The sequence below is a fragment of the Callorhinchus milii genome, unplaced genomic scaffold, assembly GCF_018977255.1.
Source record: "Callorhinchus milii isolate IMCB2004 unplaced genomic scaffold, IMCB_Cmil_1.0 Scaffold5, whole genome shotgun sequence".
In the NCBI taxonomy this organism is placed as follows: domain Eukaryota; kingdom Metazoa; phylum Chordata; class Chondrichthyes; order Chimaeriformes; family Callorhinchidae; genus Callorhinchus; species Callorhinchus milii.
In genome coordinates, this window is record NW_024704746.1 from 69130451 (window position 1) to 69152835 (window position 22385).

General features: G+C 58.6%; 1 protein-coding gene across 1 annotated transcript in view; it reads right to left on the reverse strand.

Moving 5' to 3' along the window:
• Window positions 1-22146, reverse strand: part of flncb (filamin C, gamma b (actin binding protein 280)) — a 31032-nt gene extending 8886 nt beyond the window's left edge. Inside the window, 37 exon segments of the mRNA XM_042335227.1 lie at window positions 720-923; window positions 1300-1461; window positions 1999-2172; window positions 2336-2464; window positions 2851-2991; window positions 3133-3232; window positions 3621-3868; window positions 4536-4559; window positions 4784-4973; window positions 5198-5354; window positions 5921-6044; window positions 6711-6878; window positions 7162-7322; window positions 7566-7728; window positions 8017-8190; window positions 8743-9340; window positions 9746-10023; window positions 10434-10551; window positions 10728-10897; window positions 11318-11408; window positions 11789-11949; window positions 12273-12396; window positions 12631-12774; window positions 13070-13086; window positions 13089-13182; window positions 13532-13725; window positions 13818-13954; window positions 14051-14177; window positions 14260-14397; window positions 16033-16233; window positions 16349-16511; window positions 16953-17030; window positions 17498-17616; window positions 17768-17915; window positions 18207-18304; window positions 19000-19245; window positions 21566-22146. Coding sequence (XP_042191161.1) covers window positions 720-923; window positions 1300-1461; window positions 1999-2172; window positions 2336-2464; window positions 2851-2991; window positions 3133-3232; window positions 3621-3868; window positions 4536-4559; window positions 4784-4973; window positions 5198-5354; window positions 5921-6044; window positions 6711-6878; window positions 7162-7322; window positions 7566-7728; window positions 8017-8190; window positions 8743-9340; window positions 9746-10023; window positions 10434-10551; window positions 10728-10897; window positions 11318-11408; window positions 11789-11949; window positions 12273-12396; window positions 12631-12774; window positions 13070-13086; window positions 13089-13182; window positions 13532-13725; window positions 13818-13954; window positions 14051-14177; window positions 14260-14397; window positions 16033-16233; window positions 16349-16511; window positions 16953-17030; window positions 17498-17616; window positions 17768-17915; window positions 18207-18304; window positions 19000-19245; window positions 21566-21908 — 6106 coding nt within the window. The 5' untranslated portion in view covers window positions 21909-22146.
• Between the last annotated feature and the right edge of the window lie 239 nt (window positions 22147-22385).

Sequence of the window (22385 nt, forward strand, 5' to 3'; positions counted from 1 at the left end):
CCACCGACCCCTCAGCACATCCCCACAATAACACTAACACTCAGTTCAGAACATCACACTGTCTCTCAAAATACATCACCGGCCTTTGCTGAACAGTGTGGGTGAATACAGCAGTCGATTAGCAACAGCAACGTCACACAAACATGATGTGAACAATCAGTGTACGTGGAGGATTGTCGGCCATCACAGGGGGAGAGTTGTGAGGGTGATTGTCGGTCAGCGCAGGGCAGGAGGGGATGACTGTGAAGGCGATCACATGAGGGGATAAGACTGTCCCTTCTCAACCTTCCAGACTCCCCATCTGCCAGTGGAAATTGAGCCCAACCTCTGTGATTGTATCTAGTCTGGTTCCTGAGCCAGGAGGGGCCGCAGTATTCCAGGCCACTCACTGTTGATGGCAGCACAGCCCGGCCCGGTTCATCAGCAGGACCTGGAAGGGCCGACCAGTCACTGGGGGCAGGGAATCCTCTCCCTCAGCTCCTGGTAACCCCACAGCCAAAGCCCTGACGGGGAGGGTGGTCCCAGCTGGACAAGCAGTGGGAAAGCTGCCAGACAGTGATATCGATGGCCAACCTGTGTGGGTTTAGCTGATTAGACTCCAGCAGTTACCCCAACACACACCCTGGGGTCTCCCCAAGCCTTGGCTCTCGCCAACTTGTGTTTAGGACACTGTGTGGCTCCCATGTATGTTGCGTGTGCCTTGCGTGTGCGTGGCTTACCGGCATGTCTGGTATCCACAATGAATTCAGACACCTCAAAGGTGTGACCCTCGACCAGCCCTTTCCCTGACACCTTGACCTTGCTGGCGTCCCCGATCTCCGAGGCGCCCACCATGATTTTAAAGGGGCTGTTGGCCACGTGTCGGCCGTTCTTCTTCACACTGACCACGTGCTCACCCACCTCCTTCGGGGTGAAGGAGATTCCTGTCACAGACAACAACACATTACATTTACACGGCACCTTTCACATCGGGAGGACATCCCAAGGCGCTGGACAGTCAGGCATTTGGACCTGAGCAGTGGTTTGGGATCAGGCGGGGTGGAGGGCAGGGAGGGTGGGGGTAGGAGAGTGGCCGAAGGCGCAGTCGGAGAGTAAGGTCTTGAGATGTGCCTTGGGAGGAGAGGAGGGAGGGAGCGAGCCGCAGGGACTGTGGGATGGAGTTCCAAAGGGTGGAGGCAGAGAGGCTGACGACCCGGCCACTGATGTTGGGGTGGGCCAGGCTGGGCGGGGACGTTGGGAGGGGGGGGTGCATTGGGGGGGGTGCATTGTGGGGGGGCGCGTTGGAGAGCGGGCACTCACCGATATGCCTATTGGGCAGTCTCTTCAGGAGGCAGGGCTCGTCACTGCCGGACGTGGCTTCGATGCTGGCTGTCAGGAGGCTCAGGTCTGTCTCTGTGATCTTCAGCGAAACATCCGCTGATGTCCCCACATTGAGCTGTGATGTTCTCATCGAGTCATCACCTGCCAGGTCCCAATGCCAACAACATTACATATACATATATTCTCTTATACATTTATGCTATTTGCTTTAAGCACAGCTGTGAGTTTCACATTCACTATCCTGTGCATGAAGAAGTTTCTCCTGAATTTCCCATTAGATCTAACTATCTATCCTAGCAGTAAGTAGGAACCTGGTTGTTGTCAATTAGTGGATTGCTTTTCCCGGGCTAATAATCCTTAAAAAAAAATTAATAATAATTTGGTCACTCATTCCACCTCTGTTTGCCGCATTTCACCCACAAAATATAGTCAATTCACTGTACAGTATATTCTGTGAAGCGCTTTGAGACGTCTGTTTGTGTATGTGGCGGGGGGGGGGGGCTGATGTGTGTGGGACGGCTGGTATGTATCCGCGTGGGGGGCTGGGGTGCGTGTGGGGGGGCTGGGGTGTGTGTGGGGGGGCTGGGGTGTGTGTGGGGGCTGGGGTGCGTGTGGGGGGGCTGGTGTGTGGGGATGTGTATGTGGCGGGAGGTGGTATGTACGGAGTGGGGGGCTTACCTGTGATCTTGGACATGAATGGACTGCCTGCAATGTGCTTGTCATCGAAGCGAACGATGATGTTGTAGTCCCCAGGGGCGGTTGGCAGGTAGGACACGGTGCAGGTCCCATCCTTGTTGTCCTGACATGTGATCTCAGCTTTAGACGGACCCTCAACGGCCAGTGACAGACCCCCTGTGTAAGGAAAGCACACAACAGCATTTCACTGTTACAGCCACAGTGTCACACTGACCACAGTGTCACACTGACCACAGAGTCACACTGACCACAGAGTCACACTGACCACAGAGTCACACTGACCACAGAGTGTCACACTGACCAGATATGTCACACTGACCTTCTCCGGCATCCTTGGTGATGATGGTGAAGGAGGCCAGCTTGTTCACCATCCCGTGGCTCAGCCCAGGCCCGAAGGCAGTCACATGACCACTGTTTATCGCATCGACATAGAACTGCAGTGGGCTCCCTACAGCGAGAGAGAGAGAGCGAGAGTGAGAGGGGGGAGAGACAGAGAGAGAGACAGAGAGAGAGAGACTCACCCCGGTAACATAATTCCCCCCCCCACATACACCCTAACGCCACCTCAAAATGGATGTGGCCTGGCATGCAGTAGTGGCGTGGTATGTATCTGAGATATAGTCTGGTACATACTTCGGATGTGGCCTAGGGTGTAAATGTGGCCTGGTATTCACCTGGGGTGTGGCCTGGGACACACCTGGGGTGTGGGTGCGACCTGGGGTATACCTGGGGTGGGTGTGGGCTGTGATATACCTGGGGTGTGGGCTGCGATATACCTGGGGTGTGGGTGTGGGCTGCGATATACCTGGGGTGTGGGTGTGGCCTGGGATGTACCTGGGATGTGGTTGCCATCGTATTTGATGTCCATCTCGTGCAGCCCCTTCTCACTAGGAGCGAACTTCACAGTCACGGTGCCATCCTTGTTATCTGTGATCTTGGGTCGGGCAGCTTTTCCCGATGGCATTCGCACTTCACCTGTACAGACACACAAGCCGTGAGCCCTGGGGGGTGAGGCGGGGGGTAACATTGTGGGTATACATATGTACACACACTCGCACTCAGGCACGCACACATGGGCATACACAAGACGGGGAGAGAGTGTAGCATTAGTGGTACCTGTGATCTCCCCTGTCTGCACAGTGAAGGGAATGACCAGGCTGAAGGGACGAAGGCCATGGTCAGCGACATCCACTGGCACAATGGGCTCCTCGGTGGCCTGGGGGAGACAGAGGGACACAGTGCTGAGCAGTGAGCGAGCACCGCAGCCTCCAACACAGGCAGCTCAGCTCCGGGCACCTTTCCCAGGTATAAGGTGCTAAACGCCACCAAGAAAGTAAACGCGAGGTAGATATGCCAAGACCTCAAAAGGGAAGGAAATACATCTAAACCAGTCAGCTACAAGGGAGCGTGTGGGAGAGAGTGTGTGCGTGTGTGTGTAGGGGGCGGGGGACAATGTGATCTCACAGGGGAGTCACCAGCTACCGGTGGGTGGGTGGATCGGTGACGGGGTGACTGGTTAGTTGTTGGGTGAGTGGCTTTGTGGTTGGATGGCTTGTTGGTGACGGCTGGTGACTGGTTAGTTAGTTGTTGCTGCTCACACTCACCACCACGTGGAAGGGGCTGTTGGGAATCTGTTCCCCCCCGAAGCGGATGGTGATGACATATTTTCCGGGCTCGGGGGCTGTGTAGTAAATGTCAAAGGTGCCGTCCTGGTTCTCCACCACGTCAACGTCCAGCTCAGCACCATCCGGCGTGGACACCTTACATGTCACCTTGCCCTTCCCTGCAGCCTTGGCATCCACTGTGATCACCGTCTCCTCCCCGATCTGTATAGTGGGGCCCAACCCAGCGCCTGCCATGGGGGTCAGACAGTTACTGCCACTCACTGACTAACCCCAACCAGGCTTCGCTAGTGCCGCACTGCTCACTGCCACCCACTGGCACTGCTCACTGCCACCCACTGGCACTGCTCACTGCCACCCACTGGCACTGCTCACTGCCACCCACTGGCACTGCTCACTGCCACCCACTGGCACTGCTCACTGCCACCCACTGGCACTGCTCACTGCCACACTGGCACTGCTCACTGCCACCCACTGGCACTGCTCACTGCCACCCACTGGCACTGCTCACTGCCACCCACTGGCACTGCTCACTGCCACCCACTGATACTGACACCCAATCACTGACCAGCCCCAAACAGGCTCCGCTAGTGCCACCCACAGAGACTCCTCACTGCCGGAAGCTGAGCCACACTGCCCTGGGCATCGCAGGGCTAGGGTCAAGCAAGGCACTGAGCAGGGCACAGCCCACTTACAATGCCCCCCACTCACACACACTGCCCCTCACCCCCCACCCCACACACACACACACCCTGCCCCGCACTCACACACACACACTTCCCCGCACACAGCACCTGCACTCCTCAACCACACCATGCCCCGCACTCACACGCGACAGACAACCGGTAATGAGAAGAGCCGGCCTAACCAGAAGAGTGAACAGTAAAGAGGACTCACCCAGCCCGTGGCCTCCAATGGACACTGTGGAGAAAGAGAAAGTTTGTCAATCCTAAATCAGGTTGACTGAGTACACACACACCAATTACACACTCACGTTACACACACTCACCACATACACATGTGGCAAGGAACGTTATAGCACGGAAACAGGCCAGTCTACCCGGTGCTGTGCTGTGAGGAAGGCAGGGCCAGGCTGGCACTGTGCTGTGACGGGGGCACGGATACTGGCACGACAGAGCTCCTACCTGTGACGAGGCACTTGCTGGCATCCCCGGTGGGCAGGGCGTGGATGCGGTAGGGGGAGTACGGGATCTCATCCCCACCGTACTTGATGGTGATGGTGTAGCGGCCGGTCATGTCCGGCACGTAGCTCACCGTGTAGGTGCCGTCACCGTTGTCACGGATGTTTGCTTTCTTCGGCTTCCCCTCCGGGTCCTGATACAAGATGGAGTTACAGTGAGACAATCCGTTACTGAGGATACAGCGCCAGACGAACGGGGCAAGGGGCGGGAGGCGATGGCTGTAAGGGCGAGGGTGGGAGTGGGGGATGAGGGCGAGGATGGTGTTGCACAAAGGTGGTGCTGGGCGAGGATGGGTGTGGGGGGTTGAGGACGAGGGTGGGTGACGGTGGCGCTGAGTGCTGTGCGTGTGAAACGTACAATGATCTGCACAGTGAGCAGCCCCTCCCCCGCATCGCGAGCATCGATGGTGAACTCCAGGGGCAGGCTGGCTGACACTCCTGAGGCGTTGAGCCCGGGGCCGCTGGCTCGGACCTTACTGGCGTCGTGCGTGGGGAGAACGTTGATCTTGAAGGGGCTGAAAGACAGGAAGCCGGTGTTAGTGTCACCATGAGCCCTGGGGAGGGGGGGGGGGGTCGGGCGTGTCCTGTGCCCAGGTCCCAGGGGTGTAATCCCTTCATGCCCCAGCACCTCCTTAACTCTCCGACCAGCTTACCTCCCAGCTCACCACTTGCTGCCTCTGCTCAACTGGCTCTGGCCTCCTGCTTAACACTTGTGCCCTCCGTTCCACCATCGATGGCTGTGCTTTCAGCCACTACGCCCCGAAACTCTGGAACACTCTACCTCTATCCATCCACCTCGCCCCCTCCTTCCCCATCTTCAGGTTGCACCTGGTTCCTCTTCGACCGTACCTACGGTTACCTCCTCCCTCCCCCCGCTTCAGCCTCTCCCACCTCAACACCCAGCCTCTCCCACTAGCTCAGGCAGCAATCAGTGGGAGATGTTGGGAGTCGCCAAAGCTAAATATACAAGTAAATTTTTGTTGAGAGGTTAGTGTCTGACCCTGCACCTCGGCCAATCAGAGCGAAGCCTGACCCTGTGTGGGGCTGGAGGTACAAACGTCAATGTTTCTCCTGGTCTCACCTGCGAGGAACCTCCTGCTCAGCGTATCTGACAGACACGGTGTAGGGACCGTCTGCTGATGGTGTGTAGGAGACAGCATGTGTGCCGTCTCCCTTATCCATCACCTTCACTGCTTCCGCCACACCTTCATCAAGAGAGGAGCCAAACATCACCCAGAGATCATCACACGTCAACTGTCTGTCACCCTGTGGGGGTGGGGCCAAGGGGCAGGGCCAAGGGCGGTGCGAAGCTGTGGATGGAGCGAGGGCGAGGCTGGGGGAGAGCGAGGGCGAGGCTGGGGGAGAGCGAGGGCGAGGCTGGGGGAGAGCGAGGGCGAGGCTGGGGGAGAGCGAGGGCGAGGCTGGGGGAGAGCGAGGGCGAGGCTGGGGGAGAGCGAGGGCGAGGCTGGGGGAGAGCGAGGGCGAGGCTGGGGGAGAGCGAGGGCGAGGCTGGGGGAGAGCGAGGGCGAGGCTGGGGGAGAGCGAGGGCGAGGCTGGGGGAGAGCGAGGGCGAGGCTGGGGGAGAGCGAGGGAGGCGAGAGCGGCTGGGGGAGAGCGAGGGCGAGGCTGGGGAGAGCGAGGGCGAGGCTGGGGGAGAGCGAGGGCGAAGCTGGGGGAGAGCGAGGGCGAGGCTGGGGGAGAACGAGGGCTGGTGGAAAGCGAGGAGGGTAGGGCCGAGGGCGAGGCTGGGGGAGAACGAGTTTGAGGCTGGGGGAGAGCGAGGGCGAGGCTGAGGGCGGGGTGAAGTTACAGGTGTAACCAGGGCGGGGCTCACTGTGTGTGCGCGTGTGTGTAGCGGTCACTGCTCTCACCTGTGGGCCCGAGCACCTGCACTCCCAGGGGAGCAACTCCAGCTTTGCTGGCGTCCACAGTGAAGGTCTGGGGGACATGTGCCCTGACCCTTGTGCCCAGCCCCGACCCCGTGCACTTCACTTTGCTGGGGTCCACCACGTCCTTCACCGGTACACGGAAAGGACTCCCTGTCACACCAGAAACATAGGTACACGTTAGCCACACGCATGAATGTGTCTGTCTGACAGACTGACATTAACTTCGTTGTCAATAGAGAGCACAGGCGGAGGCAGAGTCTGAGAGCAAGAAGGGTGGGGGCAACTGATGAGAACGAGCGAGAGGAGCAGTGGGCAGGCAGGGGAGAGTGGTGGGAGGTGGCCGCGGCGTGGGACAGCAGGTAGGGCCGGGGGTAGTGGGTGGAGGAGAGCGGGCTGGAGGCAACAGGTGGGGACGGGGGCAGAGGTCACTCACCAGGGATGGGATGGCCCCCGAACGTGATGTTGACATCGTAGTCGCCGGCAGTGAAGGGGATGTACTCCACACTGCAGCTGCCATCCTTGTTGTCTTTACAGGACATCTTGGCCTCCGACGGCCCTTCAATAGCCAGGCCCAGACCTCCCGTCCCTGCTCCCCTACACACACACACACACAGTGAGCCCCACTCCCACACACACACACAGTGAGCCCCACTCCCCCCCACACAGTGAGCCCCACTCCCACACGCACACAGTGAGCCCCACTCCCACACACACACACACAGTGAGCCCCACTACCCTACTCACACACAGTGAGCCCCACTCCTCTACTCACACACAGTGAGCCCCACTCCCCTACACACACACATACACACAGTGTGAGTGCCTCTCGAGCCTCACCTGGTCTCCACAGTGAAGCGATTGGGTTTGTTGACTAGGCCACCCTCCAGGCCTGGCCCATAGGCTCGCACACGGCTGGGATCACAGCCCTCTGTCACACCAACACGGAACGGGCTTTTGGGCAATGGGATGTCGTCGTAAAGCACCTCAATCACATGGAGCCCTGGACAAACAGCACGCATTCATTACACAGGACCAACCCTGTGCTACCCAGCCCAGCCCCCACCCAGCGCCCACACAACCCTGTGCCCATCCATCCCAGCCCAGCATCCCTTAATCCAGCCCTGGACCACATCAACCTTTCTGCAGTCCCGCTCCAGGTCTCTGGCACAGTGGTCAGCCCTGATGGCTGGTAATGGTGCTGGTTGGCAGAGACTAAGTTGCTGCGCTGGTAACCACTGTGTCAGAGGTTTCTCACTGATGGGATTAAAGCCGTGCCCACGGCACTCACCATCCTCGTACGCACTGTACTCCACACGGTACGTGCCATCCCCGTTGTCCCTGACATAGCTGTCGGTGGCGGCTCCGGACGGGTTGGTAATCCGAGCTTTGACATGAGCTCCTCCACTCCTCGATACTGAGCGACAATCAACAGTGAACTCCGTCGTCACTTCCCGCAGCACACCTGGAGACAGCAGAGAAGTGAGTGTGGGCAGGGAGCAGAGAGCGAAGCAGGGAGTGTGGGCACGTTCTGGCAGAGATTAGAGAGCGGGGAGTGTGGGAAAATATATTACCTGAACACGTTCTGCTCCATATTTAAGGAACGTTGTTAAAGTGTTTTGTAATGTGGTCTTCCCAGTTCCTAAATAACACAATCTCAATCCTATCTGAAACCATTCCAGCTGAACATGAAGCTCGGCCGCTGTGCGTCAACCTGGCTCGGGCGCTGTGCGTCAGCCCGGCTCGGGCGCTGTGCGTCAGCCCGGCTCGGGCGCTGTGCGTCAGCCCGGCTCGGGCGCTGTGCGTCAGCCCGGCTCGGGCGCTGTGCGTCAGCCCGGCTCGGGCGCTGTGCGTCAGGCCGGCTCGGGCGCTGTGCGTCAGGCCGGCTCGGGCGCTGTGCGTCAGGCCGGCTCGGGCGCTGTGCGTCAGCCCGGCTCGGTCGCTGTGCGGCAGCCCGGCTCGGTCGCTGTGTGACACAAGTCACCCACAGAGCCATGTGCTGAGAGAGCAGGACTACCGCGAGGCTCCACTCCTGGCCCGAACACCTTGACGCCGCTCAGGTCGATGGCGGGATCCACCTGGACCCTGGCTGGGAACTTGGGGACGGGGTGTCCACCATACTTGATGGTGATGGTGCAGGTGCCATGTGCCTGGGGGATGTAGGTAATGGAGTAGGTGCCGTCGCTGTTGTTCTGGATGTGGACCTCGGCCTTCACCCCGGCGTCAGAGATGATCTCGATGGTGAGCTCGGCCTCGCCAGCCTTGGAACAGTCCACGGTGAAGCTGGCCACCTCGCCGGCCTTCCCGCGCTCCAGCCCCGGCCCACTGGCCGTCACCTTGCTGGGGTCAAACAGCGACTTGATGTCAGCCTTGAACGGGGAGCCAGGGATGTGCACGTCGGCAAAGAGGATGTTGACGGTGTACTCTCCGGGGTCAGTGGGCAGGTAAGACACGGAGCAGGAACCGTCACCATTATCCTGGCACTCAATCTTGGCCTCGCACGGCCCCTCCACCGTCAGCCCCAGGCCCCCCGTGCCCGCACCCTTGGTATCGATGGTGAACGGGGCTGGTTTACCCACCACACCGCCCTTCAGCCCCGGCCCGTACGCTCGCACCTACACAATAAACACCACATCGGCATTGACTTCCAGCACTGGGTACACCACAACCAGCAATACCATAACAATAATAATAACAATAATAATAGCAACAATAGTAACAACAGTAATAATAATAACAATAATAATCCCGGCATTTGATACAGCGAATTATCATATCTTCGAGACATCTCAAAGCGCTTCACAGAATACACTGTAAAGTGAATTGACTGTATATTTGTGGGCGAACGCGGCAGCCAATTGCGCACAGCAATGCCCCACAGACGGTCGTGGATTAAGTGACTAGATTATTTTTTTTTAAAAAAGGGACTTTTTTGAAGGGTTTACACAGAAGGGGGACACACAGTCACTGTGAGCTGTGGGGAATACCCGTACACACAGAGCAGTCATGGGGGGGCTTACCTTGGTGGGGTCGGGGGGCCGCACAGCCTCCACGGTGAAGGGGCTCCCAGGCACCGGGTGCCCGTCGTAGCTGATGTCGACCTTGTAGAGCCCCTCTTCGGGGGGCAGGTACCTCACTGTGTGCAGCTCGCTCTGCCCCGGACCCTCGCCCATGCTCGGCTCTACCTTACAGGGCACCGGCCGGCGGGAGGGCGAGCTCATCTTCACCTCCACCTTCCCCTGACCCCCAGCTCCCCGTGTGTTCACCACAAACTCCTGGTCCTTCCCCACGTCCACTTCTGCCGGAAGAGAGAGGGATTGTCAGCTCTAGTGGGGCCCACATGTGTCAGGCTATCAGTGTAGTAACTGTGTTTGTAGGCAAACATGGCAGGCAATTAACACATAGTAATGAGGAATTAACCTGAGGGATTGTTGGCCAGGACAACGGGAGAGAGAAACTCCCTTCTCTTCTCCAACAGGATATTCAACGTCCGCCTGGACAGGCACAGACAGGAGCTCAAATTCCCTGACATGGGGGGACTCGAACCCACAAACTCCTGCCCTGAGCTGAAGGGGCTGAGGGATGGGGTGCACGCTCGAGCAGTGTGTGTGGAGTGCAAGAGGAGGCCGGGGATATGTGTGTGGGGCGGAGGGGGCACCATTTAGTCATTTAGCGGACAGGGATTAAAGGGTTAAATCAGGTACGTACTGTTATTGAGTCCTTGAACCTTGACTTTGTTCAGGTCGAGAGGCGGAGCCACAGCCACAGTGAACGGACTCTTCGGCACCTGGTCCCCACCGTACAGCACAGTCACCGTCAGGTTCCCCTGTAACAAACACAGCGCACCGCCTGTCACACACACACCACACCGCCTGTAACAAGCAATTTCTACTCTAACCGTCCACACTCCCGTCCGCACTCCCGTCCGCACTCCCAGGTCAGGGTTAGAGACACAGTAACGCTCCCTCTCCACTGTCCATCTACATGGTTGGGGTACGGTACCTGCTGGATGGCGGTGTACTTGACAGTGTAGGAGTAGTCGTGGTTGTCGATTATCTCAAAATCCCTGACGGCCTCGCCCCTGGCAATACCCACAAACTGCACGTCCAGCTTGGCTTTGCCGGCTCCTTTGGTGTAGACGGTGAAGTGTGTGGGCTTTCCAACCTCGACACCTGGCACAGAAGCACAGCAGTGAGCCCCCAGACAGTACTCACCTCCCTGTGCCTTCACCTCACCCCACCAACCTGCCCCCCAGCCCCCAACACATCTGTCCCCACACAACCCCCACCACAACCTTCCCCTCCTCTCCTCCCACCAGGCCTTCCCCCACCCTAGACAGCCCTCACCTCCATGTGCCACCGACCCCCTGGGCAGCCCTCACCTCCCTATGCTCTCCCCAGCACACACCACCCTGTGCCCCTCCCCCCCACCCAGACAGATCTCACCTCCCTGTGCCATCCCCCACCCAACACAACCTGCCCCAAGACCCACAGAGCCCACCAGCCTTTCCCACCCCCTCCGGCCTCCCCCCCACCACCAACCTGCCCCCAGCCTCCACCAAGCCTCTCTCCCCCCTACCACCCACCACTCACCAGTCCTGCTGAGCCCGGGACCCTCGGCTTTCACCTTCCCCGCATCGTGCGATGGATCGACCTTGATCCTGAATGGGCTGATGGGAATCTCCTGTAAAAGACAGGAAAAATATGAGCCCTGCCCTGGTCCATTGCCAGGCCCCAGTCCCCCGCCCGTCCACACCACTCAGGGTTACCCCTCTCAGGCACCCCTCTCCAGCCTCCCGCCTGGGCCTCCCTCAGGCCGCCCACTACAACAACAGCAACATTCCATTTATAGAGCGCCTTTCACGTCAGGAGCTGCTCCCCCGGCCGTTCATACCACCTGGGACGCCCATCAGGCCCCTTCCCTAGCCCCCCAACCCATCCACACCACCCCGGCCCCCAACCCCATCCCAGCCCTGGCCCATGTTGTAAAGCTGGTGTAAAGTCTAATGGAGCTGGTGTAAAGCTGGTGTGGAGCTGTTGTAAAGCTGATGTGGAGCTGGGTACCTGGTCGGCAAACAGCACCATGATGGTGTAGCGGCCGGCCCCCGGTGGGGTGTACTTCACTGTGAACGTGTCGTTGTCGTTCTTAATGATGTCAAAGTCGATGTCGGCCTCCGCTGGCCCCACCACACCCGGAGCACACTTAATACCAATACTGATATCACCTGCCACAGAGAGAGAGAGAGACACTGAGGCCGGTCGAGGCAGGAACATCTCAAAGTGCTTCAGAGTATATTGTAAAGTGTAGTGACTGTATTTTGAGGGCAAGTTGTGGCAGACAATCTCGCACAACAGTGTCTCACAAAATATTATTTTTTAAAAATGTTTTGAAGAGATTATTACCCCCGGAAAAGCAATCCGCCAATCGACTAACAACTGGGTTCCTACTTACTGCTAAGTAAACAGAGATGCGTGGAGTAAGGAAACTTACCCAATAAGTGCTCTAACCACTGAGCTACAGGACTGACATTGATGCGCTGGCACTCACCCTGCCCGGCATCACTGCAGTCCACAGTGAAGTACGTGGGCTCGTTGGCTTTCAGGCCGGCCTTCTCCACCCCGGGGCCGTAAACACGCACCTTGTTGGGGTGACTGCCCTCCCCTACCATCACCTGCCATCCACACAGTCAGTGTCAGCAACAGCACAAGAACCTCACCCGCTCCCCCCAACAACCCATTCTCCCTCCAAACTCCCAGTTCTCCCCCACTGCCCACACCATCCTCCACCCCTTACCCGTTCGTCTTCTGCTCCCCGCTCCCCCCTTTCAACACTCCCCTTGCACCTCCCCCCCCCACTCTGGCCCACCCGAGTCTCAGCAGGGAGAGGGGGAAAATGGGTGACGTACCCGGAAGGGGCTGTGTGGGATGTTGACATCGGCCCAGGTCAGGACGATGGTGTGTTTGATCGGTCTCAGAGGCAAATACACACAACCAAAGGTCCCGTCTCCATTATCCTTCACCTGGATATCGATGTGAGCTCCCTCCGCATCCTAGAGACAGAACAGAGTGAACACTCTCTCTATACCCTCCTCCCGCACAGTGATTAACCCTCTATCCCCCCACCCACATAGTAACACTCTCTCTATACCCTCCTCCCTCACAGTGATTAACCCTCTATCCCCCTACACACAGTGACACTCTCTCATACTCCCCACACGGTGACACTCTCACTATAGCGCCCCAGTGGCACTCTCTCTATAGACCCCCCACAGTGACACTCTCGCTGTACCCCTCACCCAGTGACACTCTCTCTGTACCGCCAGTGAGCTCCCTGCTGGCACTGACCTGAGCGTAGATCTTGAGGGCCCCTTGCCTGCGGTGCGAGCGTCGATGGTGAACGTTGCCGGGGAGTTTACAATGCAGCCGGTCGGCTCCAGCCCCGGCCCAAAGGCCTTCACCTGCGGAGAGAGAGTCAGAGTGTAAGAGTGAGAGAGGGAGAGAAAGAGAGTGAGAGAGAGGGAGAGACTGGGAAAGGAGAGAGTGTGAGTGACTGAGAGAGAGTGAGACGGGGAGTGAGGTGGAGGGAGAGAGAAAGGGAATGGGTGAGAGAGAGGGAGAGAAAGTGAGTGTGAGTGACAAGAGTGAGAGAGGGAGTGAGGGGGAGAGAGGGAGTGAGGGATAGAGGGAGTCAATGAGAGTGGAGTGCTGCGCTCTCTCTCCTTTCTGGCTGGGGTTTCTCCTCTCTCGCGGGTTCTCTTCCCGCCGCCTCGCCTGGGGGTGGGGTGCTGTGGCTGAGAAGACACTGACCTGCTCTGGGAAGGCCTGGTTGTTAGCTGGGAGGATGTGAGCCATGAAGGGGCTGTGTTTGATGTCCTCATCGTCACAGATGACATGCACGGCATAGTCTCCAGGCTCCGTGGGCCAATAGCGAACATCACACGAACCGTCTCCCTTGTCATCACATTCAATCTTAGCCTGAGATGGGCCCTCAATGGAGAAGCCTTAGAGAGAGAGAGTCATCAATACCCCACAGCTCACAATATCCCACAGTGAGTGGGGGGGGATGGACATTAACAAACCACTCAGCACTTACCCAGAGTTCCCACCTCGGTGCCAATGGCCTCCACCACAAAGTCTGCGGACTTGCCCACAACCCCGGTCTCCAGCCCCGGGCCCCAGGCCCGAACCTTCTGTGTCCCAACCTCAGGCCCGATCTGTACCTCAAAGGGACTGTGACAGACAACAGAACAGAGCCACATCACTACTCTGGCCTGGCCAATGGCTGACGTACTGACGTACACACTACACACACCGGGCATGGCTCACCTCCTGGGCACCGCATGACCTCCCCATGTGATGCTCACCACGTACTTGCCGGGTACGATGGGGAAATATTCACACTCAAACACTCCTTCACCCACATCTCGCACCTTCACTGGCTCCTCTGTCCCTTCTGGTTAGAGAACAGCACAGAGCAAGATTAGCAACACACACAACCCCTCAACTAGCACCAAACTAGTAGTGTGGTGACTTACTGGGCCCTTTGACGGAGACCTTGAGCTCGCCACTGCCAGCTCCCTTGGTGAACACCTTGAAGTCCGCAGCCTCTCTGACTCGCATACCCTTGGGCTGCAGGCCTCGGCCGGTCGCTCGGCATGCAGCAGGGTTACTGGCTGTGAAGACAAACACACACACAGATCAGTGTAACGTGCTGGAAGACAACAACAACACATTACACCGCAGCCAGGACCACAGTCAGCAACCTGTAACAGGGAAGTAGTCATTTCACTCCATCACAACAACAACAGCAATGACCAGGCTGCCCAACAAGCAGCGTCCCCACTCAGCACAGCACTCGCCCTATCAGAAGCCGGGCTGATAGAACTCCATCCAGCAGTGAATGGCGGTCATCTTCACTCCAAACAAACCTCTGCTCCCACTCCGCCAGCAATCCCAGCATTCTCAGCACACGACTAATCACAGCCCTGGCCCCCCAACCATCATCCTCCCACCCACCCGTGGACTCAACCTCTCTTCCCCAAGAGTCCAGCATAGAGGAGCCTGAGCCCACTTACGTGCTGGTGCTTCACAGGAGTAGGAATGGACATCATTTTATGATCTGCAACACCTCTCTCTCTCTCCCTTGTTCCCTCTCTCCTCGTGCCCTCTCTCCCACTCCTTCCCCCCCCATCCTTCCTTCCCCCTCTCTCTCCCTCTTTGCCGCCCCATTACCCCTCTCCCCCTTCGTTCCCCCTATCCTGCCCTCTCTCCCCCGTGCCATCTCTTCCGCACCCCCCCTCGTGCAGACATAGCAGCTCACTCACACGCGGGCTGTACTAACTTGCTCGCTGGGGTTTGGGTGGAGGTGGGGGAGGGGCAGGCTTGGCTTTCTGGGCTGGTAGAGTGTGGATGGCCTGAGGGATGATCTGGATTGGAGGTGGAGCAGGAGCAGGCTGGGTGACAGCCGCAGTTCCTGGAGTTTGAGTCCCAACACCACATGATCGGGAGAGACAACATGTCACGGTCACTGCCCATCAAGCCAGCCCTGGGCACCCAAACAGGGTCCTGGGCACACACATACACCACACACCCACAGGGCCCAGGGCACGCACACACCCACAGGGCCCAGGGCACGCACACACAGGGCCCAAGGGCATATATACACACACACACAGGGGGCCAGCCCAGGGCGGAGATGCAGATCTCTCACACTTCCCAACATGACCCCCAGGTGACACTATCCATCCCTATACTTCGGATGTTGGGGGGAGAGGGATGTGGTGGCTCCTCTGAGCTTGGGCTGAGGGGGGAGAGTATAAATGGGATCTCCTCGGAGCTTGGGGTGTTGGTGGGGGGGAAACAAGGGTCTCCTCAGAGCTAAATGGCTCCAAGCCTGAACTGGCAATGCAATTTGTGAATCGAGTCCCCCTCGGGATGTTGTTGTTGTTTCCAGTCTCTCAAACCAGACACTTGTGTAGTGTACACACTGAACATGCCCAGGGCCCGGGGGATGTTGGGAGTTGTAGTTCCACAGCCAATAACTAGTGTCTGGTCAATGCTCCCGACTGCAATCTGCTCAGACACCCTTAAAAAGGGATTTTACAACTTCAAACTTTACCCTCTCCCCCCCCCCAACCATCACTTTGGTGGTCGCTAGTCCAGCTCCTGAGCGAGAGAGAGAGAGACAGAGTGAGAGACAGAGTGAGAGACAGAAAGAGAGCGAGTAAAATAGTCAGCTAGTCAGAGAGCGAGTGACAGAGTGCGAGTGAGAGAAAAAGCAAGGAAAGAGAGTGAGGTAGAGTAATTACCTTCAGAAACATTGACGGGGAAGGGGCTCTTGGGCACTGGGCTCCCAGCGAAGGTCACATGGACAGAGTGTGGCCCTTCCAGCACGGGCTTATACGTGCAGCGGAGAACATTGTCCCCCTTGTCCTCCAGGACCACCTCCACCGTGTCCCGCCGACCTTGAGGGTCCACGATAACAACCCCCACATCCCCCGCTCCAGCACCTGTGGAGTGACAGCCAAGGTCAGAGCAAGAATGGAATTAGCGTAGAGAGCTCCAGTGGGGGAGCGAGTCCCAGCACAGACACGATGGGGAGAGAGCAGGGGATGGGCCTCTCACCTGCGGTGTAAATGTCGAAGTAGGTGGGCTTGTGGGCCACGTTGCCGTTGAGCTCCAGCCCCGGGCCTCGAGCAGACACTTTGCTGGCGTCGCCCAGACCCACGTCAACATGAACATTAAATGGACTCCGGTCAATGTGCTGCCCTGCAAACAGCACCGTCACCTGGGGGGAGACAGGGAGAGAGTGTGTGAGAGATAGAATGAGAGAGACAGGAGAGTGGGGCGGGAAGGAAGGAGAGTGGGGAGGGAAGGAGAGTGGGGGGAGGGAAGGAGAGTGGGGGAGGAGGGAAGGAGAGTGGGGGAGGAGGGAAGGAGAGTGGGGGTGGAGGGAAGGAGAGTGGGGGGTGGAGGGAAGGAGAGTGGGGGGGAGAGGAAGGAGAGGGGGGGGGAAAAGGAGAGTGGGGGGGGGAGGAAGGAGAGTGGGGGGGGGAGGAAGGAGAGTGGGGGGGGGGAAGGAGAGTGGGGGGGGGAGGAGAGTGGGGGGGAGGAAGGAGAGTGGGGGGGAGGAAGGAGAGTGGGGGGGGGAGGAAGGAGAGTGGGGGGGGGAGGAAGGAGAGTGGGCGGGGAGGAAGGAGAGTGGGGGGTGTGGAGAGGGGCGAAGTACCTTGTGGAGCCCGGCTACTCTGGGCAGGTAGGTGATGCTGTAAGTTCGGTTCTTGTCGTTGTTGGCAATCACACGGGCCTGAGAGCAACGGTCAGTCAGTCAGTGGCCATGGTCACTGCTCCTCCCCCACCCCTTAACCCCGCCCACCCACCCACGCCCTAACTCACGCCCCCACCGGGGCCATCCCCCAAACTCTGCCCAGACCCCACCCCTCCCCGGCCACACATCCCCACTCCCCAGCCACCCCTTCCTCCCAGCCACCCCCCCAACCCACTCCCTACCCTCCCCGACCACCCCTTCCAGCCCTCCCCGGCTACCCCCCACCCTCCCCTCCCACCCCCCACCACCCTCCCCGACCACAACCCACCACCCTCCCCGGCCACCCCCCACCACCCTCCCCGGCCACCCCCTAACCAACCCGGCCACACACCCCCACCCTCCCCGGCCACCCCCTACCTTCCCCGGCCAACGCCCCCCTCCACCCTCCCAGGCCACCCCCCTCACCCATCCTAAGCCACACCCCTCATCCTGCCCAGGCCCCTCACCTCCTCCTTGTGACCTTCGGGATCGGCCACGAACACGAGCACCTCCCCCAGGCCAGCGTCAACTGTCTCCACCGTGAACATCGCCGGCTTCAGAACCACGTTACCGTGTGGCTCGATCCCTGTAACACAGCGAGTCAGGACTGGTGCTCCCCCTGCCCCATCCCGATAACCTCTCCCCCTGCTCCCCTCCCCCTGGCCCCGCTGCCCCTCCCCTGGCCCTGCTCCCCTTCGCCCCCAGCTCTCTCCCCTGGCACCGCTCCCCCTCTGTACCTGATCCGTAGGCCCGGGCTTGCTTGGGGTTGACCTGGGTGCGGACCGGGGCTCCTGGCTTCAGCTTTGCCTTCGGGAATTGTGACAAATAGGTCATCACAGAGTGTTCGTCCACATTCGGGTCAACTATCTCCTCCGGGGCAATGACCTGAGAGAGAGTGAGAGAGTCAGAGCGCGTGTGAGGGGGAGTGAGCAGCAGGGGCCAGATTCAGGCTGACGGGGGCCCAGGTGCTATTATAGCTTTGGGGGCTCTCTTTGCATGTTGAATTCCCTCCCTATACAATCTCCCCCCCAGGCCCCCCTCCCCACACTGTGTGTGTGTGTCACTGTGTGTGTGTGTGTGTCACTCTGTGTCACTGTGTGTGTGTGTCACTGTGTGTGTGTGACACTGTGTGTGTCACTGTACATGAGAGTGTGAGAGAGGGAGAGAGAGAATGACCTGTGGGACTCCGAGCCAGTCGTCTGCCTGTTGCATGGCCTCCCTGGCATTGTCCACTGGCTGTTTGGGATCCCAACGCTGCCAGTCTGGACACAGACCTGCACACAAAGCTCAGTGTCAGTTCACTATACACCCCAGCACACACACACCCTTGCAGCGCCACTGCACACACACACACACCCCCCACACACACACCTCCGGACCCACACACCCTCCGCTGCACATACACCCCCGCACATTTCCCCGCTAACACCCACACACCCACACGCATGCACATACCCCACACATGCCCCCATGCACACACACACCACCCGCACATACACACATCTGCACATGCCCCCGTGCACACACACACACCCATCCAGACACCAGCGCAGGCACACACACCCGTGCACACACACATTAGAACACACACTCGCGCACACACACACAGCAGCATACACATACCCCCGCACATGCCCCCGTGTGCGCACACACACACACATCTGCCCATACACCCACACATTCCCCCGCACACAGCTCTGCACATGCCTGGGGAAGTAGGTTAGACTGGGGGAGGGGGAGAGGGCAGTGTGACCGGCCTGGAGCCTGGCTCAGTCCCCGGACACAATGTTAGCACAAACTCTGGTCAGTAGGTTCAATCACAGCCAGGGCGGGGCTGGGGGCAGGGCTGGGGCCGGGGTGATCACAGAGTGGTGGAGGGGAGCACAAGTTGGGGCAGGGCAGGACAGGCAGGGGTCGGTGGTCAGGGTGAGGACAGGGCGACCGAGCCCAGGGTGGAGTGAGCCGTTACCTGGGGCACAGTTGTCCACGAGCGCCCCAAGGGCCTTGCCGTCCTGCCAGTCACGGTGGAAGTTGGTGATGGGCAGCTGTGGCACCTTGTTCTGTATCCAGCCTAGAAGCCGCTGTTTGGGAGTCAGCTTCTTGTCCTCCTCATCCTCGTCCTCCCACATGGGCATCGATATGGAGTAATGGAGGATCAGTGTCCAGATCAGCCCCAGGATCAGCTTCAGGTTCCCATCCACGATGGCCTTACTGTCTACGGAGAGACACGGGAGCTCACACCAGCCTTAACCCACCGCAGCTCACATTCACCCCTCAACTCCCCACTCACCCCCACCCCACTGCACTGGGCCAGTCAAGGTCAATGTGCCCCCACCCCCCCGAGGGCATAGCCTGGCTCCCGCTTGTCGTTACTAATGTGATCACCATGTTTCACACTGACTGAGCCGGTTACCCCGTGTCAACCTGGCCTGAAGGTGACCGACAGAGAGCAAGGGAACAACACTCAGTCAATGAGAGAGAGAAAGAGAGAAAGAGAAACAGACAGACGGAGATACAGAGAGAGAGAGAAACCGAGAAGAAACAGAGAGAAACAGAAATATGAAGAGATAGACAGTGAGCGAGAGCAGTAACTATGTGGTATGTATGAGTTTGAGAGTATGACTGTGAGGATTAACAATGTGTATGAGTAAGTGCGAGTGAGTGTGAGAGTGAGTCTGAGCCCAAACCCCCACCCCAAACACAATTTGCCCTTCTGTACAGCTTCTGATATCACACATTTCATATTATCGAGATGTCTCAGAACGCTTCATAATATTTTACTGTAAACTGTAGGGACTATGTGTTTGTAAGCGAACAAAGCTGCCAATTTATGTCCAACAACATCCCACAAACAGCTATGAGCAATTTGAGGAATTGTTGACTAGAACATGAGAAAAACTCCCTTCTCTTTTCCAACAGTGCCTCGAGATCTTTAACAACAACAAAATTTCATTTGTGTAGCGCCTTTCATGTCAGGAGAACGTCCCAAGGCACTGGACAGTCAGTGTTTCGGACCGAGCTGGGGGTCGGGATCAGTGAGGGTGGAGGGCAGGTGGGGGAAGGAGGGTGACCGAAGGCATGGTTGAAGAGGAGGGTCTTGAAGGAGAAAAGGGAGGGGGCGAGGCGGAGGGACTGCGGGACCCGCCTGAACAGGCACAATGCAGAGCTCTCTCCCCCGAGCACTGCACAAGAGCCTCAGCCTGGACTGTGAGCTCAGAGTCCCTGACGTGGGGCTCGAACCCACGACCTCCTGACGTGGAGGCGAGTGTGTGATTGACTGAGCTGGACTGGCGCACAGTGAATGTCTCAAAAGCACTCCACAATGATGATGTGGATTATAGAGAGGGGCGGAGGGGGGTTTGGGGGTGTACGAGAGTTGTGAATGTAGGGAGACTTGCTATGGGGTGGAGGGGGGTGGAATGAGCAGGAGGCCGGGGTCAGAGGGGGGAGCAGTGGGTATGGAGCCGATGGCTGAGACACTGAGAGGAAGTAAAGGTCAGGACGAGGGTCGTGATCCCACTGGGGTGAGAGTGAGTGAGGCCCCCGCCCCAGCCTGGGAACCCCAGCTCAGCCCTCGCTAACCCCCCACCCCCGAGATGGGGATAAAGGCCTGGGCAATGGGACACTGGCTGAGATTAGGATAGAGATTATGATGCCCACAAAATACAGTCACTACACTTTACAGTATATTCTGTGAAGCACTTTGAGGCGTCTCAGCAATGTGATAAGGTGCTGTATCAAATGCCAGGATTAGAGATGGGACCATGGGGTAGAGAGGGGGGAGGGGGTTAGGGATGGGGTAGAGAGTGGGGTTAGGGATGGGGTAGAGAGGGGGGTTGGGGATGGGGTAGAGAGCGGGTTTAGGGATAGGGTTAGAGCGGGGAGGTTGGGTTTGGGGTTAGAGAGGGAGTTTAGGGGTGGGGTTAGAGAGGGGGTTAGGGATGGGGTTAGAGCGGGGAGGTTGGGTTTGGGGTTAGAGAGGGGGTTTAGGGGTGGGGTTAGAGAGGGGGTTAGGGGTGGGGTTAGAGAGGGGGTTTAGGGGTGGGGTTAGAGAGGGGGTTTAGGGGTGGGGTTAGAGCGGGGAGGTTGGGTTTGGGGTTAGAGAGGGAGTTTAGGGGTGGGGTTAGAGAGGGGGTTAGGGTGGGGTTAGAGCGGGGGAGGTTGGGTTTGGGGTTAGAGAGGGAGTTAGGGGTGGGGTTAGAGGGGGGTTAGGGATGGGGTTAGAGCGGGGAGGTTGGGTTTGGGGTTAGAGAGAGGGGTTAGGGGTGGGGTTAGAGCGGGGAGGTTGGGTTTGGGGTTAGAGACAGGGGTTAGGGATGGGGTTAGAGGGGGGTTAGGGATAGGGTAGAGAGGGGGGTTAGGGGTGGGGTTAGAGAGGGAGATAGGACTAGAGATGGAGACGTGGAGGTTAGGGGGGAAGAGACATTTACGAAAGGGGATAGAGAGGAGGTTGGGGAGGCTCTGAGGTCGCGCTGACATAGAGAGAGGAGGGGGTAAGGCTGGGGTTAGGGTCGGGACGAGGGGGTCAGACTTACCGATGGACACCAGTTTGATGTGCTCCCGGTCCAGGAACTCCAGAGCCACCGACACGTTCTCCAGCTTCATTTGCCTGAAGTTGGGGCGGGAGTGGTACTTGCGGTACATCTTCTTGTGGCTGAGGACCTCGAGCAGCGCGATCAGCCTCAGGCCGTCAGTGAGGTCCTTCTGCAGATCCGACAGCTGCTTCTGACTGCACTTCAGGTGCTCGTTACACCACCGGGTGAACGTGTTCTGTTGGATCTTCTTCCAGGGCGCGTCCTCCGCCAACTCCTTCTCTGTGGCCGGCATCTCCCCCTCCTCCGGCCCCCCCTGCCCGTTAGCGGCCGCCGACAGGCTCATGGCCGTTTTATAGGGCTGTGGTGTGGGCTGTGCTGTGTGTGTGGGGGGGACAGGGAGGGGCCCTTTGGCTGTCACCAACTCACACCAACTTCTCACAACTTCTCCTCTCTCCTCTCTCTCTCTCTCCCCTCTCACACCCCTTCGACAAACGGCGCCGAATCGAGTGAAGTAACTCACGAGTCGGTGAGAGAATGTGTCCCGAGGCGGTGTGTGTGAGAGAGAGACGGACTCCGCTGAGTGTGTGAGTGACTGACGAGCTGTGAGTGAGTGAGTGAGTGAGTGCGTGAGCTCTCACTGAGGGAGTAAGTGACTGTGGGTGAGGGCCGGTCGGGGGCTTTAAGCTGTCGCTGTCGGGCCGGGGGCGGGGGCAGGAGGAATGCCAGCCGCGATGCCCATATAAACCTAACACGGGGTGAGCGGCCTGGGGGCCCCCGGGGCCCCCGCACTCCCCATTGGCGGCTAATGATAGCGCGGCGC